The sequence below is a fragment of the Diceros bicornis genome, chromosome 28 (genome assembly GCF_020826845.1).
Source record: "Diceros bicornis minor isolate mBicDic1 chromosome 28, mDicBic1.mat.cur, whole genome shotgun sequence".
Classification (NCBI taxonomy): Eukaryota; Metazoa; Chordata; class Mammalia; order Perissodactyla; family Rhinocerotidae; genus Diceros; species Diceros bicornis.
The window spans coordinates 4,762,860-4,777,351 of record NC_080767.1 but is presented as its reverse complement, the minus strand read 5'-3'; the positions used below and the strand labels follow the sequence as shown (position 1 = coordinate 4,777,351).

Genomic DNA, 14,492 nt, shown 5'->3' with positions numbered 1-14,492 from the left:
TCCTATGAGTAGGTCAATGTGCCATGACTAAAAAGTAATTTTAACTTGCATATAATTGGCTTACTACATGACTTTTTGTCTTTCCTTCTCATTTTAAGAGAAGGTTCAAATAGTAAAAGAAATGGCAACCTTTAATGGATAGTGGAAATGTTTAATAACATGTTTCAGAAACTTTCTTACTGAAATTCAATTGAAAGGTGGAAGATTTTGCTAGAGTCTCTGTCCACATGCATGAATTTAGAGTGGTGTGAACATCAAGACATGCATGACCCTAAAGATATTTTGGGAGTTTTTGATTTTTATTATTATAAAGCACAGTCTATCTAAAGTTTGTTTTTTTCCCCCCTCAGCCTCTGCAAAGGATAGAAAATGAAGTGGAACTCTTAGGAGAACATCTCTCAGTGGGAGGTTTTACTTACCCTCCATCAGCCCACCCCCCAACGTTACCTCCATCAGCTCCTCTGCAGTTCTTAACACATGACCCTTTGCATCAGGAGGTGTCCTTTGGAGTAGTAAGTTTTCCGTCATCGTTGTTCATTTATTACTTGCTTTCATAACGTGTTCAGGGGCCGGCCCCGTGGCTTAGTGGTTAAGTGCGCACGCTCCGGTACTAGTGGCCCAGGTTCAGATCCAGGGCACGCACTGACACACCGCTTGTCCGGCCATGCTGAGGCGGCGTCCCACATACAGCAACTAGAAGGATGTGCAATCATGACATACAACTATCTACTGGGGCTTGGGAAGAAAAGGGGGGAAAAAAGGAGGATTGGCAATAGATGTTAGCTCAGGGCTGGTCTTCCTCACAAAAAAACATAATAATAATAACATATTCATTTTGAGTTCTGTTTCAGTATAACTACATGTTTAGAATTTTAAATGTAGTCTTGAAAGCAGTTGGTTGGCAAATTGTGTTTAGAAAGATACCTAAGTGTGTATTTTAAATTAGTTGTTGCATCTGTGTTAACGTTTAAGAAATAATGAAATACCACTTGAACAGTAAAGAACTTTCTAGGTTTTTAAAAAAGAAGAGATTTTATTTGACAGATTAAATAGTATTAAAGGTAGAATGATCTTAAATTGTTTTAACGTTTTCCTTCGACAGCCTTATCCTCAGTTCATGCCTCGGAGGCTCGCAGGACGCAGTAGATATCGATCTCAGCAGCCAATGCCACCTCCCCCTTACCATCCCAGCTTACTGCCGTATGTGCTGTAAGTTCTCTCTTTCTTACTCTACTGAGTTCTGAATTTTGACACCCTTGAGGTTCTCTTTCCTTTATGAGTATCTTCTCTGTGGTATATAATTTAGAGTGTGTTAAATATTTGTTTTTATTTAATGTTAAGGAGTTAGAGTGGGGGACCATTTAAGGGTGAAAGAAAGAGAGGAGCAAGGATAAGGGAGAAGTGGGGGAGGAAGAAATTTGTGAGCTAGAAAACAAGTTTAACAAATCAAAAGATAGAAAAGTTTAAAATTTTTGCCTCTGGGCCGGCCCCGTGGCTTAGCGGTTAGGTGCGTGCGCCCCGCTGCTAGCGGCCCGGGTTCGGATCCCGGGTGCGCACCGACGTACCGCTTCACCGGCCATGCTGAGGCCGTGTCCCACATACAGCAACTGGAAGAATGTGCAGCTATGACATACAACTATCTACTGGGGCTTTGGGGAAAAATAAATAAATAAATAAATAATTGTTTAAAATTTTTGCATCTTTTACAGCTAGCATCACTTGCCACTTTCTTTGATTATCCAGCTTTGATGCCGCTGCTTCTCTCAAAGGAAGAAAGAGAAGTTATTTCTGTGCCTTAGAAATATTCTGTTAGGATTAAGCTTGTAATAGAAACACCCATGGGTTAAACATGATAGTTCTTTATTTCTCTCTCATATAATGAAGTCCAGAAATAGGTAATTTAAGGACAATTTGTTAGCCCCATAACTCTGAGGAATGGTTCTACCATCCTCAAAATTTTATGGCTTCCTCTACATAATACAAGATGACTCCTCAGGCTTTAGCCATCACGTCTACATTCCAGCCAGCAAAAATGATAGTGGATCTCTGCCTAGCTCCCTCCTCTCAAGGATACTTCCTAGAAGTTGCACATAGTACTCCTGCCTACATCCCATTGGCCAGAATTTAGTCTCATGTCTATAACTACCTTCTGGGAAAGCTAGGCAATGTTGTCTTTATACCAAAGGGTCATGTGCCTATATCACACTATTTTGATAATCGTGGCTTTATTCTAAGTCTTAAAATCAGTATGTCTCCCAACTTTGTTCTTAAAATGATTAAATCAAAGTCTTTTGTGTGTTCATATACATTTTAAAATCAGCAAATCTGTTTCTACTTAAAAAAAAACTTGCCTGGGATTTTGGTAGGGATTGCATGAAATCTATAGGTCAATTTTGGAAGAGAATTGACATCTTAACGATATTGAGTCTTCTAGCCACATCATATATTTCTCTATTTATTCGTCTTTTAAAATTTATGCTAGTGGGCCGGCCCCGTGGCTTAGCGGTTAAGTGCACGGGCTCCGCTGCTGGTGGCCCGGGTTCGGATCCCGGGTGTGCACCGACACACTGCTTCTCCGGCCATGCTGAGGCCGTGTCCCACATACAGCAGCTAGAAGGATGTGCAGCTATGACATACAACTATCTACTGGGGCTTTGGGGGAAAAAAATAAATAAAATTAAAATTTATCCTAGTGGTATTTTTACAGTTTTTATTATACAGGTCTTGCACCTGTTTTGTGAAGTTCATCCCTAATGTTTCATGTTTTTTTATGCTATTGTAAATGGTCTATTTTTAATGTCAGTGTCTAATTTTTTGTTGCTAGTGAAGTCAGTTTCTTTAAAGGATTGCCACTGATTAAAACTGACCATTCTTTATCCCTGTAGCACTGGCCTTATTCTTCCCCTCCTGTTCATTGAAGTAAGGTACTAATATGTCAGTGCTAGTCTTGGTTATTTTCAATGCAGATCGATGCTTCCAGTGCCACCTGCAGTGGGCCCAACTTTCAGCTTTGAATTGGATGTGGAAGATGGAGAAGTAGAAAATTATGAGGTTAGTAGGTGAACTGTGAATTAATTTAGGGGGTATTGCGTGCATGAAAAGTATTGTTCTACTCAATTCATTCGTTTAATTAAACCTTTATTAGGTAAATCTTTTGTACATTTCAAGATACAAATATGTCAAAAAAGTGTTCAGCATCTGTAAGAATACTTTGACATGTAACATGCAGCTATGATAACAAGATGGACTTGGGTGCTCTGTTAGAATTACATACGATTCCTGTGAAGGAATGTAAATGAGAAAATGGTGAGTTATGATTGGATGTTCTGAGAAGATTTTATGGAAGCAGAAGTGTTTGAGCCGGTTCTTGAAGGATGGGAAAGCTTTTTCGTGCATGCAATTGAGGCAGGGAAGTACTGGGTGTTCTTGAGGAACAGCATACAGTTTGTGGCTCAAGTGAAAGGGAGAAAATGGAAATTTGATTGAAAGTCTCAACTGTTTGTCCTTGAAAATGACATAATTTTGAATATTGTGGGAGGAAATGTTTTGGTGCTTAAGGGATCAGATCTCTACCTTTAAGAGTTAAAACTCTGCTAGTAGCATGAAGGAATAGATGGGAGTGGTTAGAAGTTAGTGGCAGAGAAACCTATTTAATAGGTCAGGCAATAATTTGTGAAAGTTCTGAAGTATGGGGTGGCCAGCCCGGTGGTGTAGTGGTTAAGTTCGCACACTCCGCTTCAGCGGCCCAGGGTTCGCAGGTTTGGATCCCAGGTGTGGGAGTATGCACCACTCGTCAAGTCATGCTGTGGCGGCGACCCACGTACAAAATAGAGGAAGATGGGCACAGATGTTAGCTCAGAGCTAATCTTGCTCAGCAAAAAAAGGAGGATTCGCAATGAATGTTAGCTCAGAGTCAGTCTTCTCAGGAAAACAAAAGAAACGAACTATGGGCACTGCAGATAGAAAAGAGTACATCTTGAAAGATGTTTCAACCCTAGACTAACAGGATTTGATCACTGCATGGTTTATGGTAGTGTCAAGTGTGAGTAGGAGGGTTGAAAAAGAAGATGCTCTGCAAAAAAGTACAGCGGTAGCCCATGAAGGAGGCAGAACCAAAGAGGACGGCAGGTTCAGTCGAAGGCATCATCTGACTTTGATGTTGACATTATTGTATTATTTGAGGGGAGGACTAGCAGGTGCAATTTAGGGGTCGGAAGGCAAATTTGGATTTGGATATGTTGCTTGTGAGTGACGTATGACTGTTTTGTACTGCCGGCCATCTTTCTTACTCAGCCTCCCTCAAGTGTCTCTTTATACACTGTGAATCTGGAGCAGTTGTTTTAGGTGAGGGAGGGGACACATACACACACACAATCTTAAAGCACCTTTGTTTTTTTTTTAAGCATGTGGCAAAGATCAGGCCAAATGCTTTATTCTTCTTTAGTTTTCAAAATGCTGCTATGTCACTTTCTTTCTACATATTATAATCACACTGCAGTGTCCTTTGGGTTCCATTCCCAAATTTCTTGAGAGAAAAGTGGGGGCTATAATAATTTCCTGGTTTTGTTTCTACTCTCTTTATGTTAGTTTTGTACAGAGCAGTAAGAAAAGGAGTTGGTTATCCTTTAGGTATTCTCTAATAAAATTGTCATAGGTCATGTTGCTGAAAAAGACAGCTCTTCATTAAACAGATCATATACATATCAGTGGAAAAAAATAGTGATACCATCTCAGTATAAGAAAAATATTTATCTTTGATATTGGAATCCCTTTCTAAACTGTATTTTGGGTTGAATACATTTGATCTTCCACAGAGCCATACTTTAATCCAATCAAGAAAGTCTTACTTGCTTTTCTGGTTTCATCCCATAGTGTACATGCCTGCAACACCAGAGTACTCATCATTTTGTGAGTCTGCCCCATACGTTCTTGCCTATGTGCCTTTACTCTCCTTGATCCTTCCGCCTAAGAACTTCAGCCCCTTCCTCCACATTTTAACACATAACCGTCTTTCAAGACTGAACTAGAAACCCACTACCTCCATGAAAGGCATTTCTAGTCCATTCCCAGATCTAAATGATTCTCTCCCTCCCTTTTGTTCTGACAGTTCTTATAAAACCATACCTACAAATTGTGCCCTCCCTTCAGTCATCTTGCCTGCCTAGATTGTGTAAATTCGTTGAAGGCATGATTATCATTACATTCTCCATCCAGTATACAATATATATACAATAGAGGTGTAAAAGATATATGTCAGCTATACCATAAATTTTATCTAAATTCTGTATGCTAATTGTAATCAGCACCAATTAAATTTAACAATTACCTTATGTTCTAGCATTTAGAAGAACTTAGGGGCATGCATGGTGAAGGGGGAGCAATTTATTTAGATGACTCAGTTCTCCAAATAAAACTATACTGAAAGCAGTGTTGTGGCATCATCATGTTAAAACACACAGCTATCACAGCATTAATTATTGAGATTTGGGGAAGTTAATTCTGTTCCTCTCATTGTCCACCATCATTTCTTTGTTACCCATTCTCTTAACCCTGTAGCAGCCTGAAAAGGGGGGGAAAGAGCACACAGAAGGCTTCTTGATTGTAGGATAAAGCATGTGAGTGAGTAGAGCCATTGAAAACTGGGAGCAAGGAGGGCCTGGTATAAAATCAATAAGCGTAATAGCAGCAATATATTGAAGCACAACTGTGTTAAAATCCATGAGTTCTTAGTGATACTTTAAAAAAATAAAAGAGAAAATAAACTCATTGGTCTTATCCTGCCCTTTCTATATAAATTATACTACTGAGTACAGTTTACTATGGAGCAGTTGCTCCATATAGAAATATTTCATCTAGTAAATGAAGAATGAATGATAAGAATTAGAATATTAGCATTTTGCCATCTTTAATGAATTAATGGGTCTAGGCAGTGTTCCATCAGAGGCTGTTAATTTAACAGCTAGACATGATGAGCTTTATGATGGAAATAGTCAAATCTAGCAACTTACTGGAAGTACAGGGGACAAGGAATGTATTAAACCACATGAGTCAGGGTGGCGAGGTTCAGTCAGCATAATTCAGATTGTGGGGATTTCTGCTGGCCATTGACCTGTTTTCTTCAACAGATATGAGAGTAAAAAGAGATACTTGAGACATATCAAGCAATGGTAATGTATAGAGTTTTCTTCAACAAATATGAGTAAAAAGAGATACTTGAGACATATCAAGCAATGGTAATGTATAGATTTATTTGGATCCTGATTTGGACACACTATGTTCAAAAAGTGTTTTGAAAATAATTGAAACAATCGGAGACATTTGACAGTAAGGAATTATTGTTAATGTTTAGGTGTGATGATGTTATTGTTGTGGTTATATTCTTTAAAAAGTCTTTTATTTTTTAGAGTAGTGGTTCTCAACCTGGGGACAGTTTTATCCCCTAGAGGATATTTAGCAACATCTGGAGACATTTTTGTTTGTTGCAACTTGGGGAGGTGGGGGGTGCTACTGGCATCTAGCAGGTAGAAGCCAGGGATGCTGCACAGGACAGTCCCCACAACAAAATTATATCCAGCCCAGAAGGTCAAAGTGCTGAGCTTGACAGACTGTTTTAAAGATATACATAAAACTATTTACCAATGAAATACCATGTTTTAGTATAATCTGGGGTTTAGGAGTGGACAGTAATAGATGAAATAAAATTAGCTGTGAATTGTTCAGCCTGGGTAATAGGCATAAGGAAGTTTATTATACTGTTTCTCTACTTTTGTATGTATTTAACATTTTCCGTAATAAAGGTAGTTTTTAAAAGAAATTATTGGAATAGAAGATTTAAAGAAAGATTAAAATTTGTCCCCTTTTCCCTCCACAGGCACTGTTAAACCTGGCAGAGCGACTGGGAGAGGCTAAGCCTCGAGGACTGACTAAAGCAGATATTGAACAACTCCCGTCTTATCGGTTCAATCCTAACAACCACCAGTCAGAACAGACTTTGTAAGTACATTTTTCTGACATCATTCTGTGTTAAGTTTCCTTTTCTACCTTTATGAAATAAAAGCTTGAGAATCAAAGATAATTTGATAAAGATAAGTAATCTCTATTTTATACTCGAGACCTGTGCTGTCTAGTAAAGTAGCCGCTAGTCACGTGGGGCTGTTTAAATAAAAGGAAAAGTCAAATCTCTCAGTTGCAGTAGCTGGTGATGCTTTATGGGAAGATGTAGATGTGGAACGTTTCTGTCGCCTCAGAGGGTTCTGTTGGACAGTGCTGCTGTGGACTTTTAGGTTGGCTAGAAATTTTATGGTTTCTAATTTAAACTCGAGAATGTTTTATATAAGATCAGACAGTTTCATTATAAAGTTTGAGGTTTTTACCTAAAGGTTCTGTTCATTATTTGATCTTTTTTATAGCAACTCTGCTGAGATATAATTCACATTTAAAGTGTGTAATTCAGTAGTTTTTAATATAGTCATAGTTTTGCAGCCATCATCTCAAATGTACATCATTTTCATCACTCCCCCAAAAAAACCCTTACCCATTAGCAGCCACTCCCCATTTCTCCCCAACCCTTGCCACCCCAGCACAGTCTCCCACTAATATACTTTTATCTCTATAGATTTGCCCATTCTGGACATCTCATATATCAATGGGATCAGACAATATATGGTCTGGCTTCTTTCACTTGGCGTAATATTTTCATGGTCCATCATGTTGTAGCATGTATCAGTACATCATTCCTTTTTATGGCCAAATAATATTCCAGTGTGTGGATACACCATGTATTGTTTATCCTTTCCTCAGTTGGTAGACATTTGGATTTTTTCCACATTTTGGCTAGTATTAATAATACTGCTGTGAACATTCGTGTACAGAGTTTTTCTGTGGGTATGTTTTCATTTCTCTTGGGTATCTAGGAGTGTTGGGTCATATGGTAACTCTGTGTTTAACCTTTTGAGAACTTATAATTTCTCCACAGTGGCTATACCATTTTACATTCCCACCAGCTCTGTACGAAGTTTGTTTCTCCGTATCCTCTCCAATGCTTGTTATTGTCTGTCTTTTGATTCTAGTCCTCCTGGTGGGGGTGAAGTGATCTCTCGTTGAGGTTTTGATTTCCATTTCCCAGATGGCTAATGACGTTGAGCTCTTTTACTGTACTTACTGACCATTTATATGTCGTCTTTGGATAAATGTCTGTTTATATCCTTTGTCCGTTTTTTAATTGAATTGTCTTTTTATTGAGTTGTAAAAGTTACATTATACATACAAGTCCCTTATGAGATATATGGTTTTCAAAAATGTCTCCCATTCTGTGAGTTGTCTTTTTACTTTCTTGATGATCTCTTTTGAAGCATAATTATTTTTTATTTTGATGTTCAATTTATTTACATTTTTTGTTGTTTTTTGTGCTTTTGGTATCATCTCTAAGAAACCATTGCCTATTTCAAGGTCACAAAGATTTACTTTGTTTTCTTCTTAGAGTTTAATAGTTTTTAGCTCTTATATTTAGGCCTTTGATTAATTTTTGTATCTTGTGTGAGGTAGGGGTCCAACTTCATTTTTTTGCATATGGATAATTTGTTGAATTTTATAGGATCTTTAGTGCTGGCTTGGATGTTAAACCAGAAATTTTCTTGATCTCTCAGTAGATTTAGCAAAGCACTCTTACTAAATGTCTTAACATCATGATTTTTTTCAGGATATTGATAGATTATTTTGTGTTAAGATTTAAATGACATTTTGATAAGTGAGATGGTAAGTGGTTTTGTAGGCTTCAGTAGTCGTAACAAACTAGAAAACCATGGTTAAATGATGTTTCTGCTTTTTTAGGTGTGTAGTGTGCATGTGTGATTTTGAGTCGAGGCAGCTACTTAGAGTTTTACCCTGTAACCACGAGTTCCATGCCAAGTGTGTCGACAAATGGCTTAAGGTAAAGTGATGGCATCTGTGAAGAGAATAACATTAAATTTTTTTTTATTGACCACAGTTTCATGTAGAGTTAAGTGCATGGTTTGATGGAGAGTGGATAAGGAGACAAAATTGAAACAGAGCTTTCAGTATGATTTCTGCAAATGAAGAGAAAAGGCCAGTAAAAATTAACTACTGTCATCAATGTGCGAGTGATTATGCACAACTTGAAAATGGGTTATATGTCCAGGTATGTAGGGACAAGGCCTGACCTTGTTAGGCCACTTTCCTCTTAAGAGTTTAGAAGGGGACCTCACTAGAGCTCCTTTGTCAAAGATTTACATGAGAAATAACCTCTAGTGCTTTTATTTAATTCTGATCATTTTCTCCTTTGTAGATATGATTTTTAAAAAAACCCAAAGGATACAAATTCTAACAATTGTTACGCCAGGGTGAAATTATTTCAGGGGCTTCTTCTTTTCTATTTTTTATAATAGCAGAATAAAAATGTGATGCAATAAAATAATTTAAATAGTCAACTATGATTTTTTTTTTTTTTAGACTGTTCTGATTAGGAGATAACAATACTGGGTTAGATAACTTCACAGTTTGGTGAGGAAGACAGATGAGTTAAAACAAAATAGAATCAGTCCTCTGTGTGAGCACAGATTAAGGGTACCCAGTTTAGCCCAAACTGAATCCTGAAGACAAAGAGTCTTAACTTTTTAGAAAAAGAAAGTATTATAAATGCACAGCCCTGACCCACGAGAGCAAAGAATGTTCCGAAAACCCCAGGTTCCGTGTGGCTGGTCGCTGGAGTGTGAGGAAGAGGAGCAAGAGAGGTAGCGTTCAGAGAGAGAGCCAGTGACCAGCTTATTGTGAGGTCACTGTGAAGTGTGAAGGAGTTTGTGCTTGATCCTGAAAGCAATGTGGAAAGATAAGACTGAGATCATGTTTTAGAAAGATCACTGACCAATCTTTGGAGAATGGAATAGAAGAGATGATTTCTGAGAGACGGGGAGATGGAATAAGGATGTTCTGGGCCAGACAGAGAACGAATAGTGGCAATTGGATAAAAAGAAGGGGACTGATTTGAGAGCTATTAAAGTGTAGAAATGAGAATATTTGATGAATAGTAATTTTAGAATGTAAGAGAGCTGATGATGCCTGTTTCTGGCTTTAGTAACTCAGCAAATGGTGGTGCCATTTGTTGAGATGGAGTTTTAAGCCAGTTATTAAAGTTGTGTGAACTGGTGATGGGTAATCTTGTCTATATGTTGAAACTGACCTATTAAAAAATCATTCATAGGCTAGTAAGTCTTTGAGTTTAGTGGGATATTTTTTAAAAGACAGGTTAAATGATCGCTTTGTACCTTCTTAAAGGAACAAAGAATGTAGAAATTATATGGGAAGTAAAAATAGTTTCATTGCTTTTAATATGTTTCATTGTGTAAGTCACAATTCAGACAAGTTTTCTCTTTTGTGTTTTAGGCAAATCGTACTTGCCCAATTTGCCGAGCTGATGCTTCAGAAGTGCATCGGGATTCAGAATGACCAACCTAAGAGCACAAATTTAGTTTGGGTGTTCCTCATCACATGTATATACGGACTATCCATTGAACTTAATCTGTGTGGCTTCCAGCCCCCCCTTTACCAAAAGGGTCGATGGACCTTTCTTTGCACTGTGTGACTTAATCAACTATAAAAGCTTACAATTAGTCTTCACAATTATGGGATTGTTATACTAACCATGTGATTGGAACTCCAAAGACTTTTTCTTTAGCTTAATTTTGTGTGTGCACTAACATTCCCTGGTTTTTGTGTGATCATTCCGAGTGTTGCTGCAAGATTACAGTGGACGTGATCTTTTAGCATGTGCTTTTATAAAAAGTGGTAGCTCCAGATGATATAGCAATCTACCTTATATAGAGCCTTCAGAAACTGTGAGTGGAAATGGATGCAGCGTGTGACTGTTGGTAATAAATGTCTCTGTGTGTGTGTGAGTGTGTGCAACTACTTTTGTGTGAGGGCATGGTAGCTAATGTGTGTATGAGATCCTATATACCAGCATGTACCAAGAATGTGTGTGTAGTTTTAATTATGCTGCAATGTATAATCTGGTGTGTTATTTAAACAGCACTAGTACTGTACACTGGTTTTCTCCTTGTGTTTGCTGTTGCACACTGATTGCTAAGGGTGCAATTAATTATAAGCATTGAATACTCCATCCCCTTCCCTCCCCGTGAATGGAATGAGAAAAGCCTTCTTCCTGTGCTTCAGGCAGCTGTCACCTTCTCTTCATTGGTGGTCCCAAGGGGGTCACTTAAGAAAAAAAGTGTAACAGATTCTCACTCCATGAACCTGATTTTTTTATTCTGTTGTGAAAAAGAAATTTTTAAATCTCCAACTTGCTGTTTCCAAAAAGAAGGTGCAATATCATACATCATCAGTTAGCAATATTAGCATTTCAATCAATGATTTGAATGTTGATACTTTCTTGTTTTTTCTCTACATTTCCACTAAGCTTCTTACAGGAAGTACTCTTGATTTTTTTTTTTTTTAATGTTTAAATTTGTGTTCTATTCTGAAGATATTTTAGTAATATATTTCTAAGAATACCACTGGTCCCATGAAGTCTCACCTCCTTGACTTTCACCGGAACAAAATCTGTTAACTAACTGAGCTTGACTTCTGATATGTGTCGTTTGTTCAAGCTCCCAAAGACAACTAAACTGTTTTAAGAAAACTATATTTCTGTTCGTATTACTTCACCTGCCAGCCTCCGATTCTGCAAGTTGTCTAGTTCTTCTTTCCTCAGTAAATGTGCTTCTCATCGAAACCCTTGTTTCCAGGATGGATCCAGTGCTGTGACGGCTCAAGTTCCTTAGACCTGATGTGCTTTGATGTTTTATTGCTTTTCTTTTAAATTTTTGTTTGAATGAGAAAAATTTAATATAACAGATGTCCAGAATACTTGCAGTATAAATGAAGATTTGGTTTTTGTATAAAAAAAATACTGCTGTAAAACAGGAATTGACCTTCATTTAGTTGATCTGAAATAATACATAGCTATGTGAGGGTTTTTTTAATAGGTTCATTGAGCATAATTCAGATTGTTTAAAGTCATTTTTCCAGAGGTGTTTCGATTCCTCCCTGTTTTTTTTTAGTGTTCAACATTGTCTGCCTCGCCTGCAGTTGATGTCGTTGCTCTGTTTGCAGTAGCACAAGCTGCGTAATTCCAGTTAAGACTGTGATACCTTGCTGCAGCCTCGCTCAGCTTTAAGTTGGCCCTGTGTCAGCTTTTCACTCCTACAGTGTCATCTCCTTGTTACTGCCATACTGCTTGCCTGCCCCTGAAGTCTCGGTGAGCTCCATCACAGCTTGGAGTGCAGTAGTCAGTTCACACAGAAGCACAATTTTGCCCTTTCCAGACACCGTTGCCTCTATCTAGTTATACGAATAGGATTTTGCATACTTTGCGTTTGCCCCTACATTTGTCAGTGCATCAGAAAAAACTAAACAGTGGTGAAATGTACATGTTAGTTTTAAATCATTAGGATATCCCTCACCTGTTCCTGATGAGTAAAGAGTGTTTGGTTAAACACCAAAATTATTGGCATAAAAATCAGCTACATTACAAATCACGTATAGTTTAATCTTTATTTTTTTAATTAAAAAGATCATGTTTAAAATGGCAAAAACCCGTGTTAAACGTAGACACTTTTATATAGCTGCAAAAAATTTATATCTGTACAGATCTAACATAACACTATTACACTCAGTATTCATTTTATTGAAGCATGCGAGTAAAGCACTTTTTCTAATTTATATAGATACCTAATTAACAAGGCACATTGTACTAATGACTAGGAAGAGTAGCTCTTTCTTCCCTCTCTCTGACAATGAGTTCTAGACATAAAGTCTCTTTTCCAGTAAATTTTTGAGAGGCAGTTGGCAATTTAGGAGGCAGCAGGGTCTATTTTGGTAAAATCCTGAATTAATTGTTGCCCTCTTGTGACTGATGTCTCTTTGGAATGTCTTTTCTTTGCATGAGGCTCTTAGAGATGTGTACAGACTTGTTTATGAAGTGATTAGTGCGTATTAGGAGCATACATGTGTGTGTTCTGAGCAGTTCAGACGAGCCACAGTGAGCAAATTTGTGGCTAGCAAAAGAGAAAGGACAGTTGGTTCGTGCCCGACTGTTGTCACCTTGGTGATACGCCAGATAGCAGGCAGATGCTGGTTTGTTGCCTTCTTCTCTTTCCTCCTAAAACAATATTGGCTTTACCATCTTAACTCTGCTGTGGGATTTTGTTGGGGTTTTGTTGGCATGGATTATTATCTTTGATTTTTTTTTTTAGCCCCCCCCCAAAAAAAAAAAAAAAAAAAAAAAACAAAAGAGCAAGTCAAGGCCTCCCAGGTATCAAGATCTCATTAGGATTTTCTGTCCTGAATTTTTTTGAGCAAAATCTGGAAAATGTGAAAGCATATTTAGATTTTATATACTCTCTGAAATGTGATTTATTAAGATTCTTAAATTTGGGCCTCTTATAATATTTTGAATGAGATTTTCCAACTCACTTATGAGAACATTTTTCACAGATATCTTGAGGCCTTCATTAGAAAGCGATTTCCCCCTTTTGGTATATTTGGTTACCTCATTTTGCTGTTTGTTTCAGATGATGAAAGCTTACAGGGGTGTTTTTTGGAATCATTTGCTGAGTCATTTCCTCAAATCATATTCCATTGTATCAGTTAACATATAGTTTTAAATGTACGTATTATAAATATGTGTAACCAAATCATTTGAAGGCTTGATAAATTTTTAACAAAGTTTGTACATTTTTTATGAAAGTTACTAGTAATGCTTTACTAAGTAGTGCAATGAATTTTTATTTTTAATCCCTGTGCCCAATTTTGGAGTTGAGAGGGTTGTTGGTAATAAATGTATGATGTACACTTAAAACATTTTGTTGTGCTTCATGTTACTGTGTTAGGGAAGGGTGGGAGTTGTGTGTGCTTGGAGGGGGGTGCTTTAGGGGATTCCAGCAGAAGATAGAGCTGTTGAGCTACCAGCTGCCAGATTTAATTTTTAGACTGTAATTCAGATTTTGTTTCTGCATTTATATAAACATCTTAGAAACACAAAAGCAACTAGCACTATAACATGTGGTACATATTTATACCTTTAAAAGGCCAAGAAGATAGCTGAGTGTAGCCACACATGTGGCATAAGCTTATTGAACAACAGAAATACATAAGTAGGGCCGGCCCCGTGGCTTAGCGGTTAAGTGCGCGCGCTCCGCTGCTGGTGGCCCAGGTTCAGATCCCGGGCGCGCACTGACGCGCTGCTTCTCAGGCCATGCTGAGGCCACGTCCCACATACAGCAACCAGAAGGATGTGCAGCTGTGACATACAACTATCTACTGGGGCTTTGGGGGAAAAATAAATAAAAAAATTAAAAAAAAAAAAAGAAATACAAAAGTAGGTAACTAGGTTTCTTTCCATCTGTGTTAACCGTAAGACGCAGGAAATAAGATTACAGTAGACAAATTGGGCAAATTTGTCCACATTAGCTACAGCT

At 37.8% G+C, this 14,492-nt stretch overlaps 1 protein-coding gene across 10 annotated transcripts in view; it reads left to right on the top strand.

Annotated features, from left to right (window-relative positions):
- Positions 1-13,905, top strand: part of RNF38 (ring finger protein 38) — a 175,242-nt gene extending 161,337 nt beyond the window's left edge. For 8 of the 10 annotated variants that reach the window (XM_058523529.1, XM_058523528.1, XM_058523525.1 and 5 more), the window contains 6 exons: positions 351-512; positions 1,103-1,209; positions 2,946-3,051; positions 6,872-6,993; positions 8,830-8,929; positions 10,399-13,905. In XM_058523529.1, the coding sequence (XP_058379512.1) occupies positions 351-512; positions 1,103-1,209; positions 2,946-3,051; positions 6,872-6,993; positions 8,830-8,929; positions 10,399-10,461 (660 nt within the window). In that variant the 3' untranslated portion in view covers positions 10,462-13,905. Of the gene's footprint in view, positions 1-350; positions 513-1,102; positions 1,210-2,945; positions 3,052-6,871; positions 6,994-8,829; positions 8,930-8,986; positions 9,158-10,398 lie in introns of all 10 variants that reach the window. The other 2 variants (XR_009215858.1, XM_058523527.1) reach the window with 2 other exon arrangements.
- The last annotated feature ends 587 nt before the right edge of the window (positions 13,906-14,492 follow it).